General features: G+C 44.0%; 2 protein-coding genes and 2 long non-coding RNA genes across 6 annotated transcripts; 2 read left to right on the top strand and 2 right to left on the bottom strand.

The window, feature by feature from the left end:
* Positions 1-1,597: 1,597 nt before the first annotated feature.
* On the top strand, positions 1,598-22,585 carry si:ch211-246m6.5 (von Willebrand factor D and EGF domain-containing protein). The gene is made up of 33 exons (XM_034216857.1): positions 1,598-1,866; positions 5,486-5,670; positions 5,989-6,217; positions 6,376-6,441; positions 6,559-6,791; positions 7,857-7,946; positions 8,054-8,195; positions 8,625-8,836; positions 9,854-9,927; positions 10,117-10,393; positions 10,558-10,760; positions 10,883-11,733; positions 11,829-11,965; positions 12,054-12,215; positions 12,293-12,397; positions 12,778-12,892; positions 13,626-13,906; positions 14,137-14,356; positions 14,485-14,622; positions 17,183-17,602; positions 18,306-18,476; positions 18,590-18,945; positions 19,062-19,515; positions 19,631-19,726; positions 19,814-19,909; positions 20,062-20,157; positions 20,240-20,335; positions 20,410-20,505; positions 20,622-20,717; positions 20,801-20,896; positions 21,278-21,373; positions 21,486-21,583; positions 22,301-22,585. The coding sequence occupies exons 1-33, from the start codon at positions 1,776-1,778 to the stop codon at positions 22,319-22,321; spliced, it is 6,099 nt and encodes a 2,032-aa protein (XP_034072748.1). The 5' UTR covers positions 1,598-1,775; the 3' UTR covers positions 22,322-22,585.
* LOC117546669 lies at positions 2,485-5,615 on the bottom strand. 2 transcript variants are annotated; one of them, XR_004569058.1, is made up of 4 exons: positions 5,479-5,615; positions 4,623-5,273; positions 4,201-4,372; positions 2,485-3,394 (listed from the first exon to the last, which is right to left on the bottom strand). It is a non-coding gene; the product is annotated as an uncharacterized LOC117546669 (long non-coding RNA). The 2 variants fall into 2 exon arrangements; XR_004569057.1 differs by having other exon boundaries at positions 2,485-4,372.
* LOC117546666 lies at positions 5,983-25,168 on the bottom strand. 2 transcript variants are annotated; one of them, XR_004569054.1, is made up of 15 exons: positions 25,067-25,168; positions 21,877-24,003; positions 21,686-21,755; positions 20,391-21,593; positions 19,613-19,715; positions 19,232-19,507; positions 16,649-16,703; positions 14,218-14,597; positions 13,549-13,898; positions 13,160-13,277; positions 12,763-12,880; positions 10,503-10,734; positions 8,605-8,830; positions 8,033-8,202; positions 5,983-6,233 (listed from the first exon to the last, which is right to left on the bottom strand). It is a non-coding gene; the product is annotated as an uncharacterized LOC117546666 (long non-coding RNA). The 2 variants fall into 2 exon arrangements; XR_004569053.1 differs by having other exon boundaries at positions 21,686-24,003.
* On the top strand, positions 25,093-27,251 carry si:ch211-246m6.4 (basic helix-loop-helix transcription factor scleraxis). The gene is made up of 2 exons (XM_034216973.1): positions 25,093-25,801; positions 27,141-27,251. The coding sequence occupies exons 1-2, from the start codon at positions 25,295-25,297 to the stop codon at positions 27,174-27,176; spliced, it is 543 nt and encodes a 180-aa protein (XP_034072864.1). The 5' UTR covers positions 25,093-25,294; the 3' UTR covers positions 27,177-27,251.
* Positions 27,252-27,824: the final 573 nt, after the last annotated feature.

Here is a 27,824-nt window from a genome sequence, read left to right on the forward strand (position 1 = left end):
ATGAATTAAGGTTTTACTGCAGGATGACAGGGAGGGATAACAAGGAGTTTCCCTTTAATTCTACTTGCGCATTCTGTGGGTTTTTTCTAGTTCATTTTGCCACATTTGTGTTCTTATATCTGCATCGCTTCTGAAACTGCAGCACATTTGCACCTGTCGCCTTTAAGGTATTCAAAACACTGAATAAGCCCACTCTAATTGAATGTATTGAAAGGAAATGTAATATTATTCCTAAGAGAAAGCAGACATATATGTGAGGGAATGGTGCATTTAGTATCGAGCATGTATTGAGAACTTCTTCACAATAACTGAGTGGTGGCATCAATGGCTTTCTGCAGGGGGAAGTTGTTGGTTTGAACCCAGAAAAATAACATCAGGTTGAATCAGTTTAACCCTGACTGATGCACGGGGTGAATATGAAGCTTAACCTTCTCAGGTGAACGTCTGAAAGCTGCAGGCCTGAGACTTTCTCACGTCACTGGAGAGGAGTCTGAATGAGAAGGCGACGCAGAACACCTGCTGCTGCTCTCCGCTCTTTATTTAGTGGAAAGGTATTTCTCTTTAGTCTGTGCAGCACCTGATATTTACCTCTCCCCCTGCAGTCACATGGAGAGATGATGAGCTATCAGCGGTTCATATTCAGGGGTTTTTCCTAAGATTTAGAGACACAAAATTCATCATTTGCTGTACAAGTATATCGATGTTCTGCATATGTATTACAATGTGAGAAGGAAAATTAAGTAGAAACTCCTATATTGATTTTTGTGTTGTGTTATTAAGGAAGCATAATGTTTTTTGTCATTTTTATGCTATAAACTGTGTATTCTTTTCTATATGCATTTCTCTGTAAATAATGAGCATTATACGATTAATAACAATGCATAATTTGTTCCTCAATTTTCTTATTATATAAAGTCACCCATTCACATGGTAATAATTAATATCATGTGCATCCTTTTTTTCCTCATGTTCCTCTAAATTAAGGCCTGGCTTGCTCTTACTTCCACAGATGCTGACATGCTGCTAGTATACACAGTTGACTTAATTGCATGTTAGGTGCTAGTCTGGTAGCATTTTCAGGAAGGAATGCATATGGTTCAGTTATTCCTCTGCAGCTGGTACGAGAGAGACACACACACACACACACACACACACACACACACACACACACACACACACACACACACACACACACACACACACACACACACACACACACACACACACTGCTGCAAACTGAGAGGAGTTATATGTAAAGTCTGCTGCACTAAAATCCAAATGTTCTTTTTTTTTTTTTAAATGTACACGAAATTCGAAAATGTTTCAAAATGTGTCAGAAGTTTGACTTGTTGTACAGATGTGAACATGTGGCAGCATTCTCAGCAACACGTGTCTTTTAATAGCATTCATCTGATGTGATAACTTTCATTCCCCACACTTTCACGCATGGATCACGTGGTGTTATCTACGCTCAGATTTGACGCTTGTGACGCATCATTTAGTGATTTAAACGCATGTGACTGGGGGGGGGGGCACAGAGGACCCACCTATGGGAGCGGACTCCTCTGAAGTCTAGTTCCTCCTCCTTCCTCTCCTCCGGTCATCTTGCGCACTCTTCACATGGAACCCGCAGTCTGCAGAGAAAGGAGCGCAAATTGAAGCCTCTTTTCTCCAATTATCTTTAGATAAGTGCAGTTTGCGCCACTTTCGCACAGTTTCTCTCGATGGGACCCGAAGACTGAAGCTAGTGTGCCACATCTCTCTAAGCTGTAGACATGGACTGCAGCGCATTGAAGCCTGAGTCCTCTAGATATTTACGCATCGCGTTGCTGTGGATGGTGCAATTAGGAGCTTTGGCGCAACAAGGTAGGTGGCATTAACTTTGTATGGCTAATGCAAATCACGTGATTTTACCCACAAGACATAGCCTACTAATACAGAGTCTCAGAAATATGTAAACAAATGCAGGAAAAACGCATCTTGTCTGTAAAAAGGACCAAACTGCAGACTTGGACCGTGAGGCTGCATTCCTGTCAGTCTGCAGGTCCACAGGTTAGATGACCTGCAGAGACAGACAGATAGTAGGGACACTGAGACCCTTCCCTCAGAGAAACTCAAGGTTATTGCAGCTAAATGAAACACATGTGCCAGGTTCAAATCTGTCTACTTTTAATCCAAATGCATTTTCATAGTTGTAAAAGTTCCCTAATTGATGCATGCTATTCATCAGAGGTGATCCTAGACTTTCGGTGGGCCAAAGGCTAAGAAGCCCTTCCGGGCCCCATGAGGTGAAGACTACATTTCCTTCATTTCATTTTAAAGCTATAACTGTAGTTATCCAAAATCCAATGTTAAATCCCATTGGTTTTATAACGAGGGAACCATGGCAATGCTTGCTTCTGGGTTTGCCTTGTTTAGCTGACCACAATTAGGGAAATATTCAAAAATCTACAAGGAAAAGGATATACAAATAAGAGGATCCTGCTCGATAAGACATACTTTAATGTGTCTGAATGGACATTTGTTCTGGAATCGTACAAACTACATATCACGATAGAATGACATCAAAGTATTAACACGACTTATGTACTTATACACAGTTTGCACATACACATACGACTGACAATGGCAGATTTATTGCTTACCAATATGTATTTAAACCTTCAAGATCACTTTTTGTCTGTATATTGTTAATTTCTGCTAAAACAAATCACATATTGGAGAGAAAACACAAAACAGGAAGATTTACAAGACGTTTTAGGCAGAACAGCTGCGTCTAGACGAGCAACATTATATTAACTTTTTACAGGAGGTTTAACAATACAAGGATCCCTTTTACAATATTTTTCTTGGAGCCCTGAATGTTTGCCTGCTTTGGTCCTGCTAATTATCACTTCCACAAAAAAGTCTCTTAGAGAACATGTAGTCCTAAATGTTTGAAACATTATTTACTGCAGTAGACTTCATTAAAATCAGGACTATACAACAAACAGGGGGATAAGCAGACTCGTAAACACAATCCCAGAGAAGTGCTCGTAAACATGTAATTGAAACAAGATTAGACAACACAATATGACACTTGTTTCTCAATATATTTCAGTTAAGGCATCTTTTCAGAGTCCTTCTCTCTCTGACATGACAGTTAGAGCTGTTGTTATGTGCCTAAAGCTACTGTCTCTGCTCATATCCGTCTGCGGGGCGAAACATCAAAGCCCACGTCGTAAACTTTAAGAGGGGCTGTTGTAAAACCAAGCGTGTGTGTTCCTCGCGGAGCTTTGTGACAGGAATACCAGGCATTTCTGAGCCAAAACAAAGTCTTCCGCAGCGCCTGGAACTCCAGGACACACATGATGTCCAGTTGACTTCAACAATCAAACAGTGTTGGTTCAACCTGCTGAAAGAGATCTTTTTAAACTTAAGCACGTCTGAAAATGCCTTCAGCGGCTCATCAATACAAAGGGTTGCAAACAAACCTTTTTAAGTCCTGTAGACTTGAAGATCCTAAAGTTGAGTAAAATGCCAAGTGTTTCAGACTATAGTTGAAACATTTATTGATTTTACATAGCACTTTTAAAGTCTTTATGTCCTCTCAAAGCAAATTGATTTGAAATTGATACATTTTTTATTCTGAACTTGAGATAATTTGATAATATGTTTAGTTTCCCACCATAACACAGCATTATAATGGGTGATAATGTGTCTTATATCGCACTGCAGCTCCCCCTGACCTTTGACCCTGTCCTGACTGTAGTTTCTGTTTCCTGGTGAGTGACAGTCCTCTAAGAAAAGCCTCAGTTGTGTTAACACCGCGCTCTCCCGAGTTAATCTCCTTTCCTGAGAAACGGCAGAGCTCCCTGCAGAGTCCCTGCACATCTGGGCTGCTGAGGGCCCCCCTCACAGCGGGACCCCCTCCCCCGGGGGCCGCTTCATTAGCTCACACCCCCCCACACCTCTCCCCAGCTCTGTAAACTCATTAAGCCACCAATTGGAACAGTTTACTCAGCGGCAGAAGTCTCAGGGAGTGTCCTGGGTGTTTGCACAACCTGTGACCCCGAGTCTTGTCTTGCAGACGGGGAACATGCAGACGAGGTAAACACCAGGGGCTGTCAACACCAAACCCCGCCTGTAAGACTTTGTTTAGGCTTTGTAACTTCGCCCTGTCCATTCATAGCTTTGTCAGTGTCAAAACATCCTAAATACCTGGTGTGTTTGTGTTCCCTGACTTTGCTCAGCCGCCACAAAGTCAAACAGGGGAAAGGGAACAGCCTTTGTTAGGAAAAGCCCCCGACTTTGAGCCATTTCTCTTGACAGATGTGCAGCTTACAGAGTTTGCTTGAGTGGAAAACGGCATGTTCTGTTTGGTTACACGGACCTGCAGAGACAGAAAGACATCAAGGTTCTTTAAGCTAATTGAAACACGAGTCAGGTTTACATTTGGACAAGAAGATGTCAGATTACGAGAATAAAGTCATTTTTCTAGCCAGCTATCATACTTTATGCAATACATCTTTAACACAATCAATAATCAGGTCTAGAAAACACACAAAAAAGAAGCAGAAAGGGAAGATTTTGCATATTTCTTTAGAGATGTGGAGCTTTTCAGAGTGTGTTAGTGTGAAGACCTGCAGGTTCCTCTCAGATCATTCCCCCAGCAGCCTCGCGCTGCAGCTGCAGGAGGTGTTCGGAGGGCGGTCATGCGCTGTCGGCTTGATCGTCGCCTCCCGGAGTGAGGTTAGAGAGGCGAGAGGCGAGCAGGAATGTCTGTTGTTCTACGTGATTTAGATAACTGTGATGCTTCCTGCTCATCTGCTCAATGCCAGCTGACAGTTTAAAGAGAAAGTCAAACACATGACTCTGCCACCCATTCTCTGCTGCCTTTGGTAGTGAAGCTCCTCAGCAACAAATTACAGGTGTTTAAACATAATTCTGCAGGATGTAGATTGGATAAATGTGCTCAATTTAATTTTTAAATGGTTGATTTCTTTCTAAAAGGACATTCTTGAAATGATATTATAGTACATCGACCTTGGATGTAACTGTTTACCCCCAAAGAACAAACGTCCACATTCAAGTGTAATTGAGGGGGAGAAAGTTAACTCCTCCATATTTCCCTCGCAGGCTTGTGTGGCTTTTGTTTTGTCTATCTTCATCCCGTCTGTTGTCAGACCTCACACTAGGACTCAGTCAAAGATAAAGACACGACTCCGGGGGGAATCAGGGCCTGAGATACTGCAGTTTTTCATTTCCTCATGATTAAATTCACAGATCTGGAACTGAAAAAGACAAGAGGGAAAGGAGGCGATCCAAAAAGAGTTTTTTTACAGACTTAAAACACAAGACATCTGCTAAATCAGTGTGTGATTTACAAGACGTTTTAGTCAGAACAGCTGCGTCTTGACGAGCAACATTATATTAACTTTATACAGGAGGTTTAACAATACAAGGATCCCTTTTACAATATTTTTTTATCCCTTTTACCTTCCAGCTCCAGAGTGTTACCCCGGAGGTCACCGGACTCTGCGTAGCCCCTATCGCAGCGTCCACTTCGACTCCACGGAGATCCAGGACACGGCCATCCAGGATCTAATCTGCGACCACTCTCTGTCCCCGGGCTGGTACCGCTTCTGGATCAACAACAAGCCGGCGGAGATGCCCACCTCCTGCGTAGAGGTATGCACAAAAAACAGGGGCAAACAAAATGGGATTGTTCCACTTCCTGTGTCCCTACTTTGACTTCTTAATGGTGTTGTACCTGCCTGCAAGCATCCAGCATCCTGTAATAAGCACCTTCAGCCCAGGTGGAGGGTCAAATAACCTAAAGGTAATGTTTTACCTCCGGGGAATCTTCTCTGGAGTTTGTGTGTCCATCACCTGCCAGTATCGGAGACATATGATTCATTTGTTCAATATAGAGTGCTGCAGGAATAAGTCCTTATGCCATCCCTCCACCAATCTATAGATGCATTTGGATGTATTGCCTGTTTTCAGATGAACCACTGCGGCACTCAGGCTCCGGTGTGGCTGTCGCTGAAGGACGCCCCCCTGCCGCGCCCCGGCGAGCTCCGGCAGCTCTCCGCCTGCGCCACCTGGCAGTTCTTCCACGGAAGCGCCAAGGACTGCTGCCTCTTCCGCATCCCCGTCACCGTGCGCAACTGTGGGGAGTTCATGGTGTACCGCCTGCAGCCCACGCAGGGGTGCATGGGATACTGCGCCAAAGGTGAACCTGAGATAATCTGTAACAAACAAAATGGTATTATTATTAGATTACTATATTTTTGAGGCAGATACCTATATTGATTTATGATCTGATAAGGATATATACTGGCTGATATTTGTGCATCATAATAAATTAAATACATGTGATTCATGTTTCAGTTACGCCAGATTTAGGACCCCGACTCTGCCCACCAGGGGAAGTAGAAGTGAACGGCCGCTGCAGAGGTGAGAGGAATTCTATTTGTACAACTCTAAGTTAGAAAAATATGTACTTTGAAAAAGAAAACATGTGCTTTTTTTTCATTTTCAAAGCCTTTGAATCTCTTCTGTGTGTGTTCCTAGCCTCCGTCCCCTCGCTGCCGTCCCGGCCGCTGATCTCCGCGGAGCTCCTCGGCCACAGCGTGCACCTCAGGTGCTCCTTCGTGCCGCCACCGTGGAGCCGGCCGCTGGGCTTCCAGGTGGTGTGGGCGCGACACATCGGCCACAGCATGAAGGCGGAGATCCGGCAGGAGTCCACGCTGAAGCCCTTCTCTCTGGTGGAGATGGACGGCGTTCACTTCAGGCTCGGAGAAACGGTAATGCCTGCCAGACTGTGATGAGGGTTTGACCCCAGGAGTGTGTAAGCCGTGGATCATGCCGACCTCTTTCTTTCACAAAGCAAAGGCAGAGAGGCTTGTCATATCCAGTTACGAGAAGAGGAGGGCGGGACGTTAAATCAGTTGCAGGCTTCACATGCTTCACATTTAAACTTCTTCATTTAACTCTTCACAGAGAATTCTAGGGAAGTTATTTGTACACAAACAATTGCAGAAGTACATGATAAAGTTTTCTCCTCAACTCAACACTTGGATCGTAGAAAGAGCTGTTCGTAGGCTTTAATAAGCTGTTTTCAGTGTCCAGATTCCAACATCATACAGACAGGGAGTTGGAAGATGCCTGTTTTAGTTTTTTCGTGGTCAGCATCTTGCCTAAAGAGATGAAGTAATTTTTTAATCCAGGACCTAGAAGAGGAACTAAATGTTGATTTGCATCTGTTTAGACTGGAGCAGGAAAGTCTTGTGTTACTGACCAATAAGCAGAAGCTGAACTATGGCTCTCGTGAGAGGGAAACAAGGAAGACATCTGTCAGCTGTTTGAGGGTAGAAGACTTTTGTTTGCTCATTAATGAAGTTTCTTTATTTAAGGGGCCCTTTTTCAGGTTTCATAATTAAATTTAGTGTCTCTACTGTGACATGTCTACTTCTGTCCGGCTCTGCTTTGATTGGTCAACTGCTTAGCGATGACAATATGCTGCACAGCTTTAGAGCCTGAAGGCATCTAACTTCCTAGAGAACTGATCTCCTGCCAGGAATCATTAAGTGATTACATTTCTAACTTGATGCTCTGTGAGGTGATGTCACTCCTACAGCTGTGCTCAGCTGAGCTCATTCTCCATATTTGGGCACCAGGGTTGTGTTAGTTGTGTCTGGAGAGTGTTGCAGCGGTCTGCGCTCGCTCACAGATACTTTCTTTGAGACGTGTTGATGAAGAGTCCGGTTAAAGGTCATCTACATTTTTATAAACGCTCTAGTGACCAGGGGCAAAAATATGTCTTTATCTTTCCTTAAACATGTGTTATTTAATGACATGTTTTCCTGCAGTTCTCCTGCAGTGTGTCGACTTTCAGAGCTAACTCCAGCCAAAGCAGATCCACTCCAAAAGAAAGTGAGGGTTTCTATGCCGGACTGAAGGTAAACATATGTGTTTTATATTTTAAAATAACTCCAATCTACACCGTACAGCAGCAAATGGAGAAAACCTTCCCAGTTAGACTCACCAATGACTTCTTTCTCTCCAGTTTTCTCCAGAATCGCTGCACATAGTGGAGAACAGTAAAGAGCACGAGGTGACGGTGCACAGCACGGTGCCCATCCCCTGCTTCGGCCCCGACCACGGCCACCAGTGTGGGGTCCCTCTGGCTCTGAGCGTGCAGGACCCAGGTCAGACCTGCAGGGGAAAGCATCAGATATGAGAGTGCTGCATGTTGAAATGATCTAAAACCACTTACAATAAATGCAATCAACCAAGAGGGTACAGATGCAGAACAGCAAGAATCCTGCAAGTGCAGTAGCTTCAAATGATACAAACTGACCAAAAAAGAGCAACTAAAGTAGCTGTTGAGAAATTAACTACCTTTTTATCTATATCATATATTTTAGAAGGGATTGCTATCGCTGAAAGGTGCACACATCGTCACAAGCACCTTCAATTAGATCAGAGTAGGCTCCAGGACAACATGCATGAAAGCATTTCTTGTGTTTTGCTGTGACTTGCCCCGTACATCCTCACATCAGGAACATGATTACAGTGCTGCAGGCAGCTGTGCATCGTCCCTTCACACTAACTCACGGCTGTGTTGACATCCGCAGACGGACACGAGTCCCCAAACGTGGCGCTGTCGGCCTGCCAGGTGGAGCTGCGGCCCAACGCCTGTAGCGGGGGCAGCTGCGGCCGAGCCACGGTTTTAATCACCGCCGTCACCGACTTCACACGAGACGGGAACCGCCCGAGTCTGATCAGTGTCTTCCCCGGGTCCAACGCACCCCGCCTCTGGAGAAGCTATGTCCCAACGTCCCTGAAAGTGAGTATAAAATAGTATTTATTGTCAAAGATGAATTAAAAGTCATCTATAGAGGCGCTCAAAAGATCCTTAAGGGTTTTCCGGGAGCTCCAAAGTTGCGCATGGATTGAAATGTTATTTATTGATTCAAAGCCATTTCAAAATAGAATTTCAAACATTATTTTCCATGCAGACGATCCAAGAAGTCTGTATCAAAATCTGTTTAGTGGTATTTTCAAGGGATTTCAAGATATTCGTCAGAGTTTCCAGGTGTTCATGACAAAAGTTCATTTTGCGTGTATTTCATTCTTTTTTTAATTGGACAGGTTTATCAAGTACTTCAGATACTTCAGGGGCTTCAAGAGGTCTGTGAGGAGGATCCTGGAAATCTTGAAAAGGTTTTAGGGAAAAGTGGAGTCTGAGGAATGCATTTGAACGCTCGTCGTCCATTGTAGAGCTTCATAAGTGGACGTTGATTGGTTCGCAGAAACTAAAAGATACTTAAGGGGTCTTTCAGTAGCCTCCATAGTAGACTTCAGGGTCATAAAAGCGGCCTTTTTGAGAACCAGAGGTCAGTTTGGTATAATACAAATTTTAATTTGGTTCTTTGAGGTGGTTCCTGGGGGGGTATCGTGAAATTTCTAAGTGGACACAAGCGTCCAAGACTCAAAGAGTTATAATTTGCAGTTCGATATAATTACAGGTATTACTTAAATGAGAAAGACGGCTCTAATTGAAGGTCTCTCCTTCATACTGTTTACATATACACACAGTTGTAAAGTGCTTAATAAAACAGAAGGGACGGTGGGTGTTTGGGGTCCAAAGCGTACCCGTTTGATGGGCTGACATCATGTTGAAGGAGCGTTGCCGTACGCTGTCATTACGTTGTGATGTAAGCCCTGCAGACACTGTGTCTCTGAGGGTCTGCAGCGGAGCAGTTTTCCCATCTGTGTCAGAGGAAACATCAAAGCCAGAGGCAAGGGGGTCACGGCGGGGACAGTCTCTAATAATCTGTGTTCTACTGACCTCTGCCCCCAGGTCACGGTGCAGGACGTTCCCACTTCCATCTGCTACTCCCTCACTGACCCTCATGTCATCACTCTGGATGGCAGGTAATTCACCTCTTAATAAGTCATTTGCGGTCAAATGGTGATTTCAGTTTTGCATGGGAAAGGAGACAAATATCACCATGCAAATCAAACAGAAGCTTGCTAGTTTGCATATAAGTGAATTTACCTAGATAACTTAAGTATATTATCTCACTTATATATTCTTCTTTTGTCGTGTGTTGTCGTGTTCAGACGCTATGAAAACCACCAGACCGGCACCTTCACCCTCTACCGGAGCCTCGTCAGGGATTTCGAGGTGCACTCCCGTCAGTGGGACTGTGGCAGCAGACACTACGCCGTGGCCTGTAACTGTGGCGTTGTAGCGCGAGAGGGGAACGATATCGCAGTGTTCGACATGTGCAAAGGGCAGCCGCAGGAAACCAGGCCGGAGTTAACGCTGAGAAACATCGGGGACAGCGAGGGCAGCCGGGTCCGCGTGCTGGAGTCCCACCAGGGGAAGAAGGTCACCGTAGGTATCCGAACATTTTGACACTGATGGAGATTTGTGTGATAAAATCATCGCTGGCTGGATCTTTGTTTATTGGTTTACAATCATAACTTTTCACTTTCATACTCACTTTTGCTGCATGGGCAGATGTTAATGAGCTGCTGGGTGTGCCTCTCCTCTCGTAGTTGATCTTTCCCTCCGGGGCCTTTGTTAGGGCCGATGTTGGCGATTGGGGGATGAGTCTGTCTGTCCGTGCTCCCAGCGTCGACTTCGGACACACGCAGGGCCTCTGCGGCACCTTCGACCGCAACGGACACAACGACTTCCACGGATCAGACGGGGGCATCTACGGCCCCGAGGACCTGCACCGATTCATAGAGGAATGGAGGTCAGTTAATGTGCATGGTCTGCAAAGTCTAAAATCCCTGTGTTCCCTCCATACTTGGACACTCCCCACTCTTTTGTCCATTAAATGAAAAACATTTATTTCTCTTTTTCTATCTATGTTAGGATAGCTCCAGGTGAGAGTTTATTCGACAGGACGCCTGTGGGAAAAACGCAGGAAGTGAGGCGTCCGTTCTGTCAGTGTCACAAAAGATTCAGCGCTCCTCATCACGGCGACAGAGGGATCAGGAACTTGTACAATCCCTCCGCCCACTCCGACTGCATCACTTATGATGACGTGGACTACACATCCGTGTTCCCCTCCATGGACACGACAGTGGAGTACATCAAGAGTCCGGAGAGGGACGAGCGCATCCTGGACATGTCATCATTCATCAGTCTGGAGAGTAGGGGGCTGCAAGACGGAGATGAATCAGAGAGCGAGTTTAGGGAGGATTTCCTGCTCAGGACAAGGAGACATTATGAGTTCAAACCTGTGTTCGCTGCACAGAGCCTCAGCCAGGCCGACCTGGAGAGCTTTGCCTACTTCTTCCCAGAGGATCACTTAGAGGAGGCCCGAGAGGAGGTGCAGCCTCAGTGGCCCACGCCCAGCGGCCTCACTTCATCTAAAGCTCTGGAGGTGTGTCAGATGGCGCTGGGTAACTCCACAGTGGGTGCGGTGTGCCGGGGTCTGCTGGGTCGCAGGCTGGACGAGGCGGTGGATCTGTGCATGCTGGACCTGCAGCTGAAGGACGACCTGGGCTGGGAGAAGGCGCTGCTGCCGTACCTGGAGAACGAGTGCGAGAGGAGGCTGCTGGAGAACCGAACGCAGAGAGACTCGGAGGAGACGTCCACTGCGGAGGAGGTGGTGGCGGCTCTGCGATGCCCCAACTTCTGCAATGGGAACGGGGAGTGCACGGAGTGGGGCTGCCAGTGTTTCCCCAGCTTTAGCTTCTACGACTGCAGCCTGACCATCAGTGAGTGTATCAGGGTTTACAGTTAAATACCTTACGATGCTCTGTTTAAATAGTCTTGTAATGAGCTTTACACACGGTCCTTTCTCTTCTGACAGGCCAGCCGGTGGAGGTCACAGATCTGGAGAACGGAGGACTTTGTGACATCCGAGCGTTCAACTGTCGCAGCGTCCGAGTGTTCGGCCTCGGCTTCATCGACTCCCCCGACCTCAGCTGCCACGCCACCAGACTAAAGGTGAAGGGAGGTCGAAGGTCGTGCTAAGAGCCTGCAAAAAAACAAAACATTTCCTCTGACTCGTGTCTTTTTTTTTTTGCGTCCACAGTACATGAACGGAGTTTGGGTTCCCAGGGAGAAACAGAGGACGAAAGCCACCTTCCTCAACTCCAAGGCGTTAGACTGTGCTGTTCCATCTTTAAGCATCACGGCTGTAAACACAGAAGACTTCATGATGGACGACAAACCGTACGCACGCTGGGAGATTAAAGTAATGCCTCTCATCTTTTCCTATTTGTTGGTGTTTTAAGAAAACGTGTCCTGCAGCTCCTCTCTTTCTTGTCTCAGGTGACGAACGACGGCTCTCAGTACAGCCAGGCTAAAGTGCTGACCATCTACGACGGGGTGTGTCAGATCTGCGAGGCGTCGCGCTCAGGACTCTGTAAGTTAAAGGTAATTCACGTCCTGTTGGAGCTGCAGAATCTATTCTCTAAACTTGTTGATGTTAAAATGAGTAAACCAGAGACAGTGTGTTTTCCCATCCTCCTCTTTAAACATGGAGCAGCTGCTTTTTAAGCAAAGCTGCAGAAAGGTCCTGTTGTTACTGGAACTGCTTTTTATGGGAGGCAGGAAAACATGCATCCTTACAAAACAACCTGGAGTGAACTCATGTACTTAGACACTAAGAGAAATGCATGCCAGATCTGGACTAAATTGAATTAACTTGAGTTCAGATGGAGCACAGGATTTCCTGTTTTGTACCTGGCATCTCCGGAGAAAACCCACAAAAGGAAAATAAACTTAAAACACAAACAGACCTTCTTTTTTTTCAGGAGAAGACGTGTAACATCGACGGGATGTGTTTCGCAGCGGGGGTCTCCAGCCCCAGCAGCCCCTGCCTCCTCTGTGACCCTGACACCTCCAAGTTCACCTGGTCTGTCAATCAAGGTACAAACAGCTGATTGTGCATCATCCTATGCAAAACAACAACAACAATACATCATGGAAATAACCATGGATAATCAGGTCATTATTTTAATCCTTTATATGTTAGTTTATCAGCTACAATAAGTGATACAAGTATATAGCAACAAACAGGCCCCCGTAGTAATGCTTCAGTGTTCAGGGATGTTTGAGTTTTCCTCCAGGAAGTGTTTTTGACATGCAGCTCTTTAATGATGAACACCAGGGGAAACAGTATTTATCTTTACTTACCGTTTCAGTACGCTGTTCCTGTGTCAGCCGTCACACTGTGGTCCTGTTTGTCCTCATTAGCAGATCAAAGGAGCGGAGGTCTACATTTCCCAGCATGCCCTGACCTGTCGCTTAACCGCTGTGAGATAGAGGAGAGGAAAAAAATCACATGGCTGATTACCACAGCCTCATAGACTGACAGTTATCCTTACTTACACTCAACAAAACAAAGTCAATCTAATGGTCAGGAAATTTAAAAAATAAGAAGCAATTAAATAAAGTAAAGTAAGGTACAAATCAATAAGGGAATAAAGAATACAAAATTAAGAAAAATGGTAAAATCATCAAATAAAAACATTAAGCAGGTAGATTTAATGTGAAATAAGAAAGGAATATATATGATTGATAACCTTATGTTGTTGTCGTTGGTTGGTTCCAATCCCTGCAAAGCTTATGGTTCTCAAGTGTTCCTCTCCTCTGTCTTTAGTCAACGAGCCTCCATCTTTCCACCGGCCTCAGAGCGCCCTGCGGACGTTTTCCGGGGAGAACTTCGTCTTCCAGTTCGCAGCGTCGGACCCCGAGGGCTCGGCGCTCCTCTTCCAGCTGGAGGAGGGTCCTGGGGGGGGCGTCCTGTCCCCTGCAGGCCTCCTCATCTGGAGGGTCCCGTCGCTCTCTGAGGAGGAGGAGGAAGAGGAGCGTCCATCGAAGCATTCTGTCCGCTTCACGCTGTCCGACGAGTGCAACGCCCAGAGCAGCTTCTCTGTGGAGGTAGAGCAGGAGGAGGAAGAGGATATTAACACAGTAATAATGGAATAAGTGGAAGTTTAAAGACTTTTAGATAAATGTATCCCTGTCAATTTAAAGATGATATTTAATATGGCAAAAAACCTTTTACTAGGAAATAACTGACTCAAAATATATTTCTTTTTTATTTTGTTTTTAAATATTTGAATTAAATGGTGTCATGCCTAAGCAGTGTGTCTGCCTCTGTGCTGCAGATCGACGTGGTGCCGTGTGGCTGTCAGAGCGGGGGAACCTGTGTGACGGACGTTAATTTCCCAGCAGGCAGTGGGAGGTACCTGTGTGTGTGTCCTGAGGGGACGCAGGGCGACCTCTGCGAGCAGCATGAGGACGACTGTCTGTCCGACCCGTGCGCGGCGGGCACGTGCATCAACACAGAGACTGGGTACAGGTGTGAGTGTCCTTCAGGGGTGACAGGTGAGACCTTAATGAAACTCCTTTCAATGTGTGTGCATGTGCTTACAAAAACATCTATTTATGTAATACAAATATAAACAAGATAGCCAACAATATAACTGCAGACATCATTTCCTGTGTGTTTGCAGGGGTGACATGCCTGGAGGACATCGATGAGTGTGAAGAGACGCCGTGTTTCTCTGAAGTCCCGTGCTTCAACCGCTTTGGCTCCTATAGCTGCGGCCCGTGCCCCAAAGGCATGCTGGGAAATGGGACGATATGTACAGGTAAGCATGAACATCAAGTGCATAATTAATCACTTCTGAAATAACCCCTAACGGTGCAAACATACAGCATGACATTGCTCTTTCCCATAAACCTGGATCTAATTACCAGGACTTTATCAGATACTGCTTGAATGGGGCATGCATCTCATTTGTTTTGTATATTATTTACGTATACGTTGCTGTACAATCACATTGGATAAGAGCGTCTGCAGCCGTGCGTCTCTGAGGAATGCAGTTTTTTTGATGATGGAAACCAGATGGCTGTTGGGAGCTGATAGTGTGCTACCCCTCGACTCACAGCCACTGCTAACTGGAGTTAATGCTCTGAAAAACTGGACTGACACACAATGTTTGTACATGCAGGGATTTGAATTCACACAGTAAACACGTAGCTAACACTTACAGAAGTATAAGCTATAAAGCTGCTTTACTGGGACTCTGCAGGCAGACGTGTAGAAAAGCACCAATGGATGCTGCAAGGCTGCACATTTTAAATACTTTTAGACAAATGTAGAGCTTGTTTGTTGATTTAAAACAAATTAAATCTGCAAACAAGCAAACATATTTGTATGCAGGGATAAATTCTGCAAGGCTACAAAAACGTCAGACTTTTGGGTGTAATTTGGAGCTAGTGCGTGCCGGATAAATGCAGAGCTTGTGTTTTAAAAGTCCATGATAGCAGTTGCTAATCATCTCTAGATGTCGAGTGTGGCTTTCTTGCAAATGCGTTGTCCTTGAATCAGAAACTTGAAACATGGCATTTAAGCAGGAAAATATCAAAATGACATCCATGTTTCATGTCATTATCGTCCCCTAATGGAGGATTTGACTGGGAGCAAAGCACATACATTACTTTGGCATTTTTATGGCATTTTTTGACAGGTCGTTGGATTTCATCGTCCTCTTTTGTTTTACAGCTCACTCTCCAGTCATTTGATCCTCTCCAGTAAAGAGACTCTATTGGACTTATTTGACCTCCTTGGTTAGTTTTTTTCAAAGTGTGGTCCGCGGACCACTGGTGGTCCGTGAGCGCCCCCGAGTGGTCCGTGAGTATATTTGTAACATTTCACATTTTAAATACATTTAAGTTTTCCGCACGCACATGGAGCAAGCTTAACTTTCACTCTCGATTGCATGATATATCCCAGCGCAACACCTTCGTCACACATGTTGCCACTTGTTTGTACCATTTTCAGGCGATTTGTAATCTGTTCTAGAAAAACCATGTGGTTTGTTTTGGATTTCAAGAAGCGTATAAAACAAACAATGGATGTCTTTTATGAACATTTATCCATGCTGAAAGTAGATTTAGATGTGTTAGGAGTGAGATAGAGATTATTATCTAATATATGCATCTGATGAAGCATTACATGAAGTCTGTTGATGAATCAGAGGCTGTTGTTGGGGCATAAACGTTTTTGTATTTTGTTTTGTAGGCAGACCATGCAGGCAAAAAAAGTCCACGCGAGCCTAACATGTGAAAAAATGTCTTAGACCTCAGAGAGTTACACTTAGGCCTGCGACCATAGTTTTACTGTATTTTGTTTTGAAAATCCACAGTGGAGGTTTGTGTCGTAGTTTACTACATACGGTGTATTTTGTATTTCTCTCAGTAGCCAACGATCTGTGAGTCTGTTGGCTCGGACATAAACTCTGTAGTAAATGTAGTCTACATTTCATAAGAGGTGTAAAACCTGAGCATTTTAAATCACATTTGAACGAAATGCTTGTATAATCTGTAGTTGTATTTGAATTGTTGATTTCATGTGTGAACAAGGCGATATAGAGAAGGTTAAGCTGTCATTATTAGGCTGTCATTTGTTAAATACTGTTGGAGTGGTGAGCAGGCCTATTGTTTTTTGGATATTTGTGGAGTTAGGTGGTCCGCGAGTGTTTTTGTATTGGTTAAGTGGTCCTTGGTATGAAAAAGTTTGAGAAATACTAGTTTAGTGCAAAAGATGCACAACTTAATGTGTCGGGGGTCTTTCAGGGGCCAGGGGTCAGAACTTAAGCTCTTAAATCTTACATTTCCTGGATGCAAAACTGGATGTTTTTCTTTGTGGTCTCCTTTGAAATCAGTTCTGCAGGCAAAAGCACACAAGGATAAAACATGCAAAAGTTAAAATGCATGTATTTCAAGGATATACATTTATACATGTACATTTATACATTTAATCAACCTGAAAATGAGCAGGATAGGGGCCTTTAAGAGTCAAACACCAGAAGAGTTGTGTGATGATGTAATTTGCCTCTTTGGCATTAGATTTAAACAAGAAATGTGGACAATCTAACACACAATAAATCATGTTTTGTTTGTCTTGCTGCCATTCCTGCTCTCAAACCCGAGAAGTGTTTCCTGCTGCACTCTCTGCTGTAAAAATAATCTATGAGAGGTAATCATGCCTCGGTGAGATCTTTACAAAAAATCTCCTCCTGAGCGTCTGTGCTACTAAAAACAATCTTTTGACCCGTCCAGGCTATAGTTTAATATGTGGAAAATCTAGAAATGGCATTGCATTACATGGCGATCTAAAATAAATGTGTGTTTCTCTTCACACAGTCCCCAACTCGCCAACATCTGCTCCTCGTATGACCGTCCACAGAGCTTCAGATGTTCCGCTGCAGCCCAAAATAAAGACAGAAACTTTCCGGAAGACCTCAAGCTTCCCGCAGACAGCGAAGACGACACAGAGGATCAACCCAAACCCATCACAAGACAAGACCACCTCATGGAGAAGGCCTCCAGGAATTGACCTGAACCCAGCGCTCAGTCAGGCGGAAACGAACACAAGCATCTCAGCAGTCACACCAAACGTGTCCCAAACTAAAGGAGAAGCTCTGAGAAAAAGCCCAGGAATTAAATTAAACCCATCCACGGCTAACAGAGACACTTTGAAGGACGTTCCAGGAATTAAACCAGACCAAGTCGAGCCTGATCCGCCCAGAATCAGCAACACTATTCCCAAAACATCCTCTGCAGGTAAGCTGTTTTCAACAAATCCAATCATCTGTATTAACAATTACAAATGTTATAAGGTTGTAGTTGTCTACTAAGACCGATTTTATTATGTATTGAATGGCCTATGATTTTGATTACTAGATATGTATGCATGTAGTACCACCCTTGCTAGCGATTCCCTCTCTAGTTTAGCATACTCAGCCTCGTTGTCCCTGGCCCTAGAACCACGATTTTATGGGGGCCTGCTGCAAGTGACTGGAAAAAGTAAAAAAAGTTATTACATCGTTTCAGATAATAATAATAATAATAATTCATTCTATTTAGAGGCGCCTTTCAAAGCACCCAAGGAGACCTTACAATTCATAAAATATTCTAAGGAAAGGTTGAAGACAGTACAAAGAATGCAGTCCGGGTGATGTTTTTTATTTGGGGTGCAAATGAGAGGGAGCTGTCCAGAATGACGCCAAGATGTTGTTTTTGAGTTCTTTATAAGCCATTAAAACAGTAAAATACGTGTCTCCTGTTCCCCAAAACATACCCATCTGTTATGGAAAAAGAAAGTATTCTAAAAGTAACCTGAATACTTTTTTAAGACACGTAACTGTATTCAGATTTGGATTACTTTAAGAGCCATGTATTCAGTATTCAGGAACTAATTACATTTACAAAGTAACCCTCCCAACCCTGATAACATTAATGCATTATACTCCGGTTTGTGTCTCAGGATCTAGTTTGTCTCCGGTTGTGAATATATCGGCGACCTGTGCGAGCCGGCCGTGTTTCCCCGGCGTTCAGTGCATCAACCGCCGGCCGCCGCACGTCGGATACGTCTGCGGGCGCTGCCCCCCCGGACTCTACGGGAACGGACGCGTCTGCATGAAGAACGCCAAGGCAGGTGAGGAGATTTTACATTTTGCAGGTTTCAGGTCTTTAACCACTGGCAGAATCTGGTGACCTCAAACGGTTCATTTTGGCAACATTTTAAAATCACTTCCTGTCTTTCCTCAGCGTCCAACCACCTCTCCCAGCAGCAGACGCTACGCAAGACTATCCGATCCCCGCAGGGAGGAAGCAGCAAGGTGTCCCAGCTCCACCTGCCCCACCTGCCCTACAGACACACCGTCAAACACCTGTCCTGGTCCGTCACCAGAGGGAGCAGAGACAACTCACTGCAGGACCCCGCTGCAGGGAGGGGGGGCGGCACCGGGAGGAGGGAGGCGGTCACTGCAGCCCCAAGAACATCAAACCGCACAATGCATGTCACTGCAAATACTCACATCCCCCGACACAGCATCAGGGTGTATACCAGACCCAGCACCACAGCCTCCAGAGAGATAAAGGGTCAACATGTGACAACCTCAAAGGTATTTAAATTGTACTATTTTTAAATATTATCTTTAATTTCTTAGTATTTTATGTTCTTTTTTTTGTTTAAGGTGAGCCAAAGACACTAAAGATGTATGTTTCTATCTCCCTGCAGTCTGTAGGAGCACTGACTGCAGCCACGTCTCCTAAGGTAACACCTCCCGCTCCACCCCTCTCCACGCAGTCCAAACAGGTAACACACCCCCAGCTCCACCACATGGCCTCCACTCAGTCCAAACCCTGGACCCCAGCGAGACACGCCTCCCCCCTCACCGCGGCCCTCACCTCTCTGTCCTACTCCCTGTCTGAGCTGGAGTTCTCTGCTGACGGAGACGAGGCTGAGGCGAGCTTTGAGACGCTGCAGATAATCCCGGGACTCCCCTTAAGAACAGCGGGGAGGGCGGGGCACAGCTCCTCGCGGCTGGGGGTGAGGACGACGGCGAGCAAACATGTGACCACCTGTGCAGACCGGCCCTGTTTTCCTGGGGTCCAATGCCAGCCCACTGAGGAGGGGTTCCACTGTGGGAGGTGTCCTGTGGGATACACTGGAGACGGACGCTCCTGTAGAGGTAAGACATCATCTATCAATCTTCTGAAGGGCTTTGTTCACACATCATTCACAGCCTCATTCGCTCTGTAAAGACACATTTGCACATAATTACTAACCTAACACCTCCTTTACAGCTGTTTGCAGGCACACGTGTGGTAGGAACATGGAGTGTGCTGCTCCGAACACCTGCCGCTGCAAACCAGGCTACACCGGATCAGACTGTCAGACAGGTACACAGATGAATAGCTCATAAAAACATCTATTATTTCTCTCTGTTTTTACCGTTTGTTATATTTTTATTTTGCATCGTTTCTTAGCCATCTGTGAGCCGCGGTGTTTGAACGGAGGTGTGTGTGTTGCTCCGGACGTGTGTCAGTGTCTCACAGGGTTTCATGGAGAAACCTGTCAGGAAGGTAACGTTTTTCTAAGCAGTTTTATGCTTTATTTTATATGTATTTTGCCTTTTTTCCTTCCTGCTGTAACACTGTTAATGTCCCCTCTGTGGGACGAATAAAGGTTTTCTGATTTTCAATATGAGGTAGTTAATCTAAAGTGTTGTGTGCAGCTCTGTGCAGGTCTCCCTGTGAGAACGGAGGCTCCTGTGTGGGGCTGCAGACCTGCTCCTGTCCCTATGGGTTTGTGGGACCTCGCTGTGAGACCAGTGAGTGCACACTAACTCTCTTAAATATGATTTGATCTGATTTTCATTTGCATATTTTAATTAATATTCTTCTTGTTTGTAGTGGTGTGCAGCCGTCACTGTCACAACGGAGGCCGGTGTGCGTCTCCGGACAAGTGTGTGTGTCCGGCAGGCTGGACCGGGCTCTCCTGTGAGACTGGTAAGTGTGTGTGAGTGTGTGTGAGTATGTTTTGATGTGCATATTCTATACTGACCTCTTGTCTCTCTCTGCAGCTCTCTGCTCTCCCATGTGTCTCAACGGAGGAGTGTGTGTCCGTCCGAATGTCTGCGAGTGTCCTCACGGATCCTACGGTGCACAGTGTCAGAACGGTACAAATTAACTAATCAAACAATATGTTTTTTCTGCTGGTCAAGCATTTATAAAGCTTAAGTTAGGAACATAATTGATTTTGATCGCACGAGTAATCAATGTCTTGCCCATGCAGCTGTGTGCAGTCCTCCCTGTAAGAATGGAGCTGTGTGTATCAGGAACAACGTGTGCTCCTGTCTGAAGGGATACACCGGGAAGCAATGCGAAAAAAGTCAGTATAAATTCCTCCTCATCCTCTCCTTCCTGTATTGTCCTTCATCTTCAAGCCATGTCTTCCTCTCCCTCTATCTGCAGGTGTGTGTGAGCCGGTGTGTATGAACGGAGGCAGGTGTGTGGGTCCAGATCTTTGCGATTGTCCGTCAGGTTGGCGTGGAACCAGATGTGATAAACGTAAGTGATACAAGAGTGCCATCCGTACCGATACATAACTCCCTACATTTACAGCATGTTGGATCCCATAATGCATCAGTGTGAACATCTGTGTGAAGTTAATCTGTAAAAACCTTGTAGAATACACGCAAACCTACAAGTAGATCGGAAGAGATAAGGAAGATAGGATTTACCTCAAATAAAATCCATTGAGAATTCTGGACGTTTTGTCTTTTCAACTTGATTTTAGATTAGTATTTTAGAAAGTCTTATAAAATGGTGCTGTGTTTGAATGCATGTCATGTAATTCAGCGCTGATGTTTGTGACTTTTCTCTGACTTGTGCTGCTCTAATATGTGTGTGTGTGGTGTGTGTGTGTGTGTGCCTCGTGACTCCCTGCAGCCAGCTGTCTGCAGAGGTGTCTGAACGGGGGAGAGTGTGTAGGCTCAAACACCTGCCACTGCACCCGAGGGTGGCAGGGCATGCTGTGCCAGATCCGTGAGTTTCCTACATATGCCATGATAAACTTGTCTCTGATTCCCAGTGAGATATTTGTCAAGATACAATTATTTTATACTCAGATTATTTTAGTTTTCCGTGTTTTTTTCAGCCATCTGTGAATCCAAATGTCTCTACGGCAGTCGCTGCGTCCGGCCAAACGTCTGCGCCTGCAGGAGCGGATTCACCGGCTCCCTTTGCTCCAGAAGGGTAAGAAGACCTGAAAATAGAGCATACATTATTAATAAAAAGTGGCTCAGCATATGCAAAACAAGACTTGTAATCACTTAAGTTTAAAGTAACAAATACTACCTGGAAATGTTCCTCTTTTCCCGTCTTCTAGTCAGTTTTCACTCCTTAGGAATGTGATCAAAGTCAAAATCTGGTAGCATTTTCAGGAAGGAATGCATATGGTTCAGTTATTCCTCTGCAGCTGGTACGAGACACACACACACGTCAAAAGCATTCGAGGAAAACTGCAAACACGTGAAAATGCGTCCCACCTCAAGAGTTGACCCGTGACAGATGAAGATGTATTGCGGCGCTGTGAACAGTGAAATACAGTGTGCCCTGATCAAAGACAAATGGAGCGCTGTGTTTCAGCTGACATCTATCTGCCAATGTCTGGAGACATCCAGCTGCTGATCTGTCCTCTGCACCTTTTCTTAAAGTAAACTCAGTTAGCTTGTGTTAAAGTCTACACATACTTTTTCCAACCTATACTGTTAATGTTTGAACAATGATTTCAATATGGACAAGAACAAACAATAATTGGTGAGTGATAAGTACAAACAGATTGTGTTAGTTGATTATTGTAACCTAGGTGAAGATAGGATCTGTTTTAGTACACAGGGTTCACTCACTTGTTCCTGCCACCGTACATGCACACAAATCTACTTCATTTTTAAAACCCTCTTGTCTTTTCAGCTTCCTGTTTCCAGAGGTTGACCGAATGACAAGCATCAAGAATGAAACAGGAGTTCAACGAGCACATATCAAATCTTCAGGAGAAACGAAGAAACGATGAGGAAAAACCAAAGTGTTTCCTCACTGGGAAAGAAAGCAGAGTCACTTTCAGTCCTCCTGCTCCAGGCTAACGAGGCGCTGACTAGAGATCAGCAGACAGGAGATTATTACCTGGATTTGACTATTAGCGTAATAAAAAAGTGTAAAACATGCACCCTTTTCTTTTTAAGACCACACTACAGGCTTAGTTTTTCATGCACTGGTCATTTTGTTAAGTTCTTGGGCTATTTTGCTTCCAAACTAGTGAAAAAAAACATCCAATATGCATATTTTAATCGCATATCTAATTTAGTCAGCTGTTTTGTCTCCACTTAAATAGTATATTTCTTATTTTTGAGCAAATCCTACAAACATGAAGCATACATTTACAAGCAGCTATTTCCTTATAAAGTCAGGTTGATCATATTCAAGTTAGTGGGGGTATTCAGAGTTCTTGCTGTAAATGTTATCAGGATATATAAAACCTCTGTATGAGTATTTATTTATTTGGTTGTTTTATATTGTCACATATGTCCTGTGTATATCAATGTATAATCTATTCTTATTAACGCATTGTTTATTGTTTGTTTTATAAAAAAACAAATAAAGGTCCTTTAAAGGTGATGATTCTTCAGATTATTTATGCAGAAAGGAATCATTTAATGAGCATTAGTAATCTTTTAGGTTCTTTTTGTGTCTATATTTTTTTTAAATGGAGACGATTAGGTTTTGGAAAGAGTTCGAGTTTCAATTATTTTTATATTTTGACTTCAGTTTTTCAGCAGAGTTTCTTACTCGTGGGGCCAGACGAGTTCACGGGCAGAGGGTCGGAGAGGAAATGAGGATTAAGAGATTAATGAGGACGCATTAGCTCCGCACCGCCTCCTCTCTCTGACTCCTGCACTCTGACTCTGCAGATAAAGAAACGGGACATTGGACAACAGGACAACTAAAACAATTACATTTTGCAAATGTACCCAAGACTTTTGCTGCTTTTTATCTACTGTCTTAAGCTTAATTCTCATCCATCGAACATATTTACAATAAAAGGACTACAATACACTACTGTTAGAATCAACCATGATAGCAAGTTATCAAAACATAATTTATTAATATAGGACCCTAGGCAAATATGAGATAATAAATAACCTTTGACCCTAAGAAATGATCAAATAGTTTATGTTGTATTTGCTTAGGCTGAAAATGTTAAAAAAAACTTTGTGGACATTTCTGGATGTTTACTGCCCTCTGGTGGCCTTATTACAAACATAAAACTAAATAATATAAATAACAATAATGGGGATAATATTACAAATAATAATACAATTCAAATATATGATTAAATATTTAAAAAAATATGAATGTTTACAAATCTGCACAGAATTGCAGATACGACTTAGATTGACCCTTACCTTTAACAGAAACACAGAGACAGAGACATACACACTCACAGAAACACACACAGCAGGCATCGTCAGTCCACATGATATTTATATCCACCCCCAAAGATGGCACTGGGCAAGGTGGTGTTGTGGGGGGGGGGGGGGGAGTGTGTCCATCCTGGTGGGCACAGACAGGACGGTCCACCTGCACTGTTCACTCAGTGCACGCTCTGCAGCACTAGCCTGGACACACACACACACACACACACACACACACACACACACACACACACACACACACACACACACACACACACACACACACACACACACACACACACACACACACACACACACACACACACACACACACACACACACACACACACACACACACACACACACACACACACACACACACACACACACACACACACACACACACAATTAATGACCCTTTAGTTCATCTGAGCTGAGAGGAAGTTAAAAAAGTGATGAAATATGTGTGTAAATATTCTGAATTTTCTTGCAGTTTTAGACTAAATATTAAAGTATTAAGCATTAAAACATGTTTCAGACAGAGGTATAAGAATGCAGATATTTTACTTATGCATTAAAATAGTCCTACATTATTGTTATGCTGAATGCAGATTTCAGAATAATATGTATGTGTATATTATAAAATGGGATTATAATGAGGATGAATTTGAATAATAAGAGCAAAAGTCAAAAGTGTAATATTTCTCTGAGGTATAAAGTATCCTTAATGAAAGTAAAGTATAACTCAAAATGTTACTTCAATACAGCACTTGAGTTAATGTACTTTTTTATTTTCCCCACTTGTTTTAGAGATATAAAAAGTATAATATATAATAATTCTCAAGTTTTCCTGTTCAATCAGATGTTTTTAATGTATGTACTAACTCTAAAGAATGAAACAAAAATAATCAAAACAAATATGATATTGAAAATTAAAATGACTAATACCCCTTACCATAATCTTAGTGCCATTTTTGTTTAAGTGAAAGACATGATGTTTGAAAGCTGGAGCTGGATATTTACTTTAACTGTGTTTTAGCAAATGGCCTTTGATTACATTTGGGCCAATGTTGTGTAGTAGGCTAAATGATCCATTAGGGTGTACATAATAAAACATGGCTGAATAATGTGTTGTAAAACACCGGATAGAGGCTAACATTTCATTGTTTTTGACCTGAAATTGGCCTTGAATGCAGCCAAATGAATGCAGCCTAATTTAAACGGTACACCACAACAGGTGCCCCCTCCTCCCCCCTTTAGGCTCCACCTGTCCTCCCTTCTCCGTAGCGCGCTGGCGACCCAGAAAGCAGCCGTCATTCATCAGCTGTGGTATGCCGATACGCCTGGGGGCCGGAGCGCGGCGCAGAACCCCTCTGGTCACCGGATCGGCGGCAGCTGCTCGGCCCCGGAGCTATTTTCACCCTGAGGATAAAGTGATGTGCAGCGCGGCCCCGGAGGCTCCAGTCAGAGAGGAGCAGCGAGGAGCACAGAGAGGATGAAGTCCACAGGCAACGCGCAGACCGACGGCTTCACCTCCGACCTGGAGGACCTGGACAGCGGCAGCGACAGCTCGGACGGGAAGTCCACCGGAGACTGCAGCCCGCGCAGGGACCCGGGTGAGGGGGAGGCCGGTGACCGGAGACGGAGAAGGCGGAGGCGCAGCAGCAGCAGCAGCGGTGGCGGGGGAGACGGGTGTCTCGCCGGGGTGAGCAAACAGAGGCAGGCGGCCAACGCGCGGGAGCGGGACCGGACGCACAGCGTGAACACGGCCTTCACTTCGCTGCGCACGCTCATCCCCACAGAGCCCGCCGAAAGGAAGCTCTCCAAGATCGAGACGCTGCGCCTGGCCTCGAGCTACATCTCGCACCTGACCAACGTGCTGCTGCTGGGGGAGGACTGCGGGGACGGGCAGCCCTGCCTCGGATACCCGAGCATCCTGCACGGCGGCGCCGCCTCCCTGAGGCCCATCTGCACTTTCTGCCTCAGCAACCAGAGGAAGCTGGTGAGCGGAACCTCGCACAGGTTATACCAGGGTCAAATGTTAAAAAAAAAAACGTTTTCTGCAGCCAGAATTTGATGCGTAAAAGTTCTGATATTACACGTCAGTCCATACAACAGAGGATGAATATCTATTGATTAAGTAAAAGTAGCAATAACAACTTGTAGAAATACTCAAGAAAAAGTCCTGCCTTCAAAACAAGTATTGGAAAAACATACTTGTACCAAAAGGAAAATAGCTTGTTGTGCGTAATGGCCATTTTTTGGGATCATATAAATTAAATGACTATTATTATTATTATTATTATTATTATTGATGATGGATTCAAGTGTTCATCACAGCTGGTAAAGGTGGAGTTGATTTAAATTACTTCATATACTGCTGCTGAAAACCTATATGTAGAATTATATGACTAGTTTATTTATTAGTTTATATATTTTAATAGTTAATGTTACTAAAGCTGTCAGATAAATGTAGTGAGTAAAAAGTGTAAAGTTAAAATCTGCCTGTTTATTGGAAATATATCTTCATGTGGTTCAGAGGAGATTTGGTTTGACCCTAAGCGGCACCTGTTGCTGAAGTGATTGACAACACAAAATGAAAACAAGCCATGGTGCCTTCAAAGGTTTAAAATAAGAGTCAAGGCTTTACTCAGTTACACTGCACCCTCTGCTCTAAACTCATAAAGACAAGTCTTTCAGGTAACGAATCTGGCACACTATCAAGAGTAATGGATTATAGAAGGCAGCACACTTTCTGATTATTGATGAATTTGTGATTTCTATTTATAAAGACAGAAAGAGCTTTTGGATTTGTATCCCGAGTGCTTTAGATGCGAAATTAAGCCCCAATATGGACTAAAATAAAGGCTCAGGAAAATGGAAAACAACTTATCTTAAGTACTCAAAATGTAAATGTACTTTACATAAACAAATCTGGTAATTTATGTCCTATAAACATGTGGGTGAAGTTCAGTGTTTTGGCTGGTCACCTTGCAGTTATAAAAACCTGCAGGCACTACAGCTCCAAATAACAATTATTTCATTATCTTCATTATAAATTAAGTATTTGACGAAGGTTATTTTGGTATTTTTGCTGGCAATTTGCACTTATTGTCTCGTTAAGTCTTAAAATGTTCCTTTTCTTAAAGAGATATTTAGATAGTTGGAGGTGTTATTTTACATCTTGTTTACCTGGCATTAGTTAAATTATAAGTTATTTTAGTACCAATAGTAAGTTATAAATAAATAACCGAAAACCAAAAATCAATATGATTAATGTCATGGTGCTTTCACTTAACTGTGTTCTCGTGGTAAAAATGTGCGTTTCTTTGTCTCCACAGCTCAGAGATGGAGGGAAACACTCGGCGTCAGTGTGAAGCGGGCACACCTCCACCTGGATGTTGTTCACACATCTGTAGGACTTTGTACATATATAAATAATAATACATTTATTTTTGGATAAGCCTTGAGAAACAAATTAACACTGAAAAGCACTTTCTGCTCACGCTGGTTGGTGTGCCTCTGAATCTGTGTTTTGGTTGTAACCTGAGCCCATGTGTAAAGTTGCACCTGACGGAGGGGGGGTATTTTGGTCCCTCGAATAGTACTAACCCCCCACACACACCAACACCTAAAAAAAAACATCTCCGCCTTCAGTCACATGCAGAAACTGAAGAGCAGCGACTGCCGCTGTCAGTTCTGCTAACACCGCCTTCAAGGAGGATCAGAAAATATTTCAATTATTCAGGGTGTCTTTAACTCTAGTGGTGAAGGTAGGAACTGCATCAACACTGAAATCTTGTATCACATGCACTATAAAATAAATACATTACCACCTAACCACCTTCATAAAAAATACGAGACTTCCTAATTCCTAATCTGAAAAAGAGAATCCCCAAATGAATGGACAATGTTTAATATGTTGTGCACCTGTCATGTTTTGGCCTGAAATCAAGAGAAGTCTTCCGATAAATATTTATATTGTTGAAATGTTTACTTACCATTGTTGCACAGTCACTTTAAAA

The sequence above is a fragment of the Gymnodraco acuticeps genome, unplaced genomic scaffold (assembly GCF_902827175.1).
Source record: "Gymnodraco acuticeps unplaced genomic scaffold, fGymAcu1.1, whole genome shotgun sequence".
Taxonomy (NCBI): Eukaryota; Metazoa; Chordata; class Actinopteri; order Perciformes; family Bathydraconidae; genus Gymnodraco; species Gymnodraco acuticeps.

What these genes read in the sequence shown, in the direction of transcription:
- si:ch211-246m6.4 (XM_034216973.1), top strand. Translation starts at nt 25,295, where the DNA reads ATGAAGTCCACAGGCAACGCGCAGACCGACGGCTTCACCTCCGACCTG. An exon ending in TCAGCAACCAGAGGAAGCTG is followed by an intron (nt 25,802 to 27,140) that starts GTGAGCGGAACC and finishes TTGTCTCCACAG; the next exon opens with CTCAGAGATGGAGGGAAACA.
- si:ch211-246m6.5 (XM_034216857.1), top strand. Translation starts at nt 1,776, where the DNA reads ATGGACTGCAGCGCATTGAAGCCTGAGTCCTCTAGATATTTACGCATC. An exon ending in GCCACGCCACCAGACTAAAG is followed by an intron (nt 11,966 to 12,053) that starts GTGAAGGGAGGT and finishes TTGCGTCCACAG; the next exon opens with TACATGAACGGAGTTTGGGT. An exon ending in TCCCAAAACATCCTCTGCAG is followed by an intron (nt 17,603 to 18,305) that starts GTAAGCTGTTTT and finishes TTTGTGTCTCAG; the next exon opens with GATCTAGTTTGTCTCCGGTT.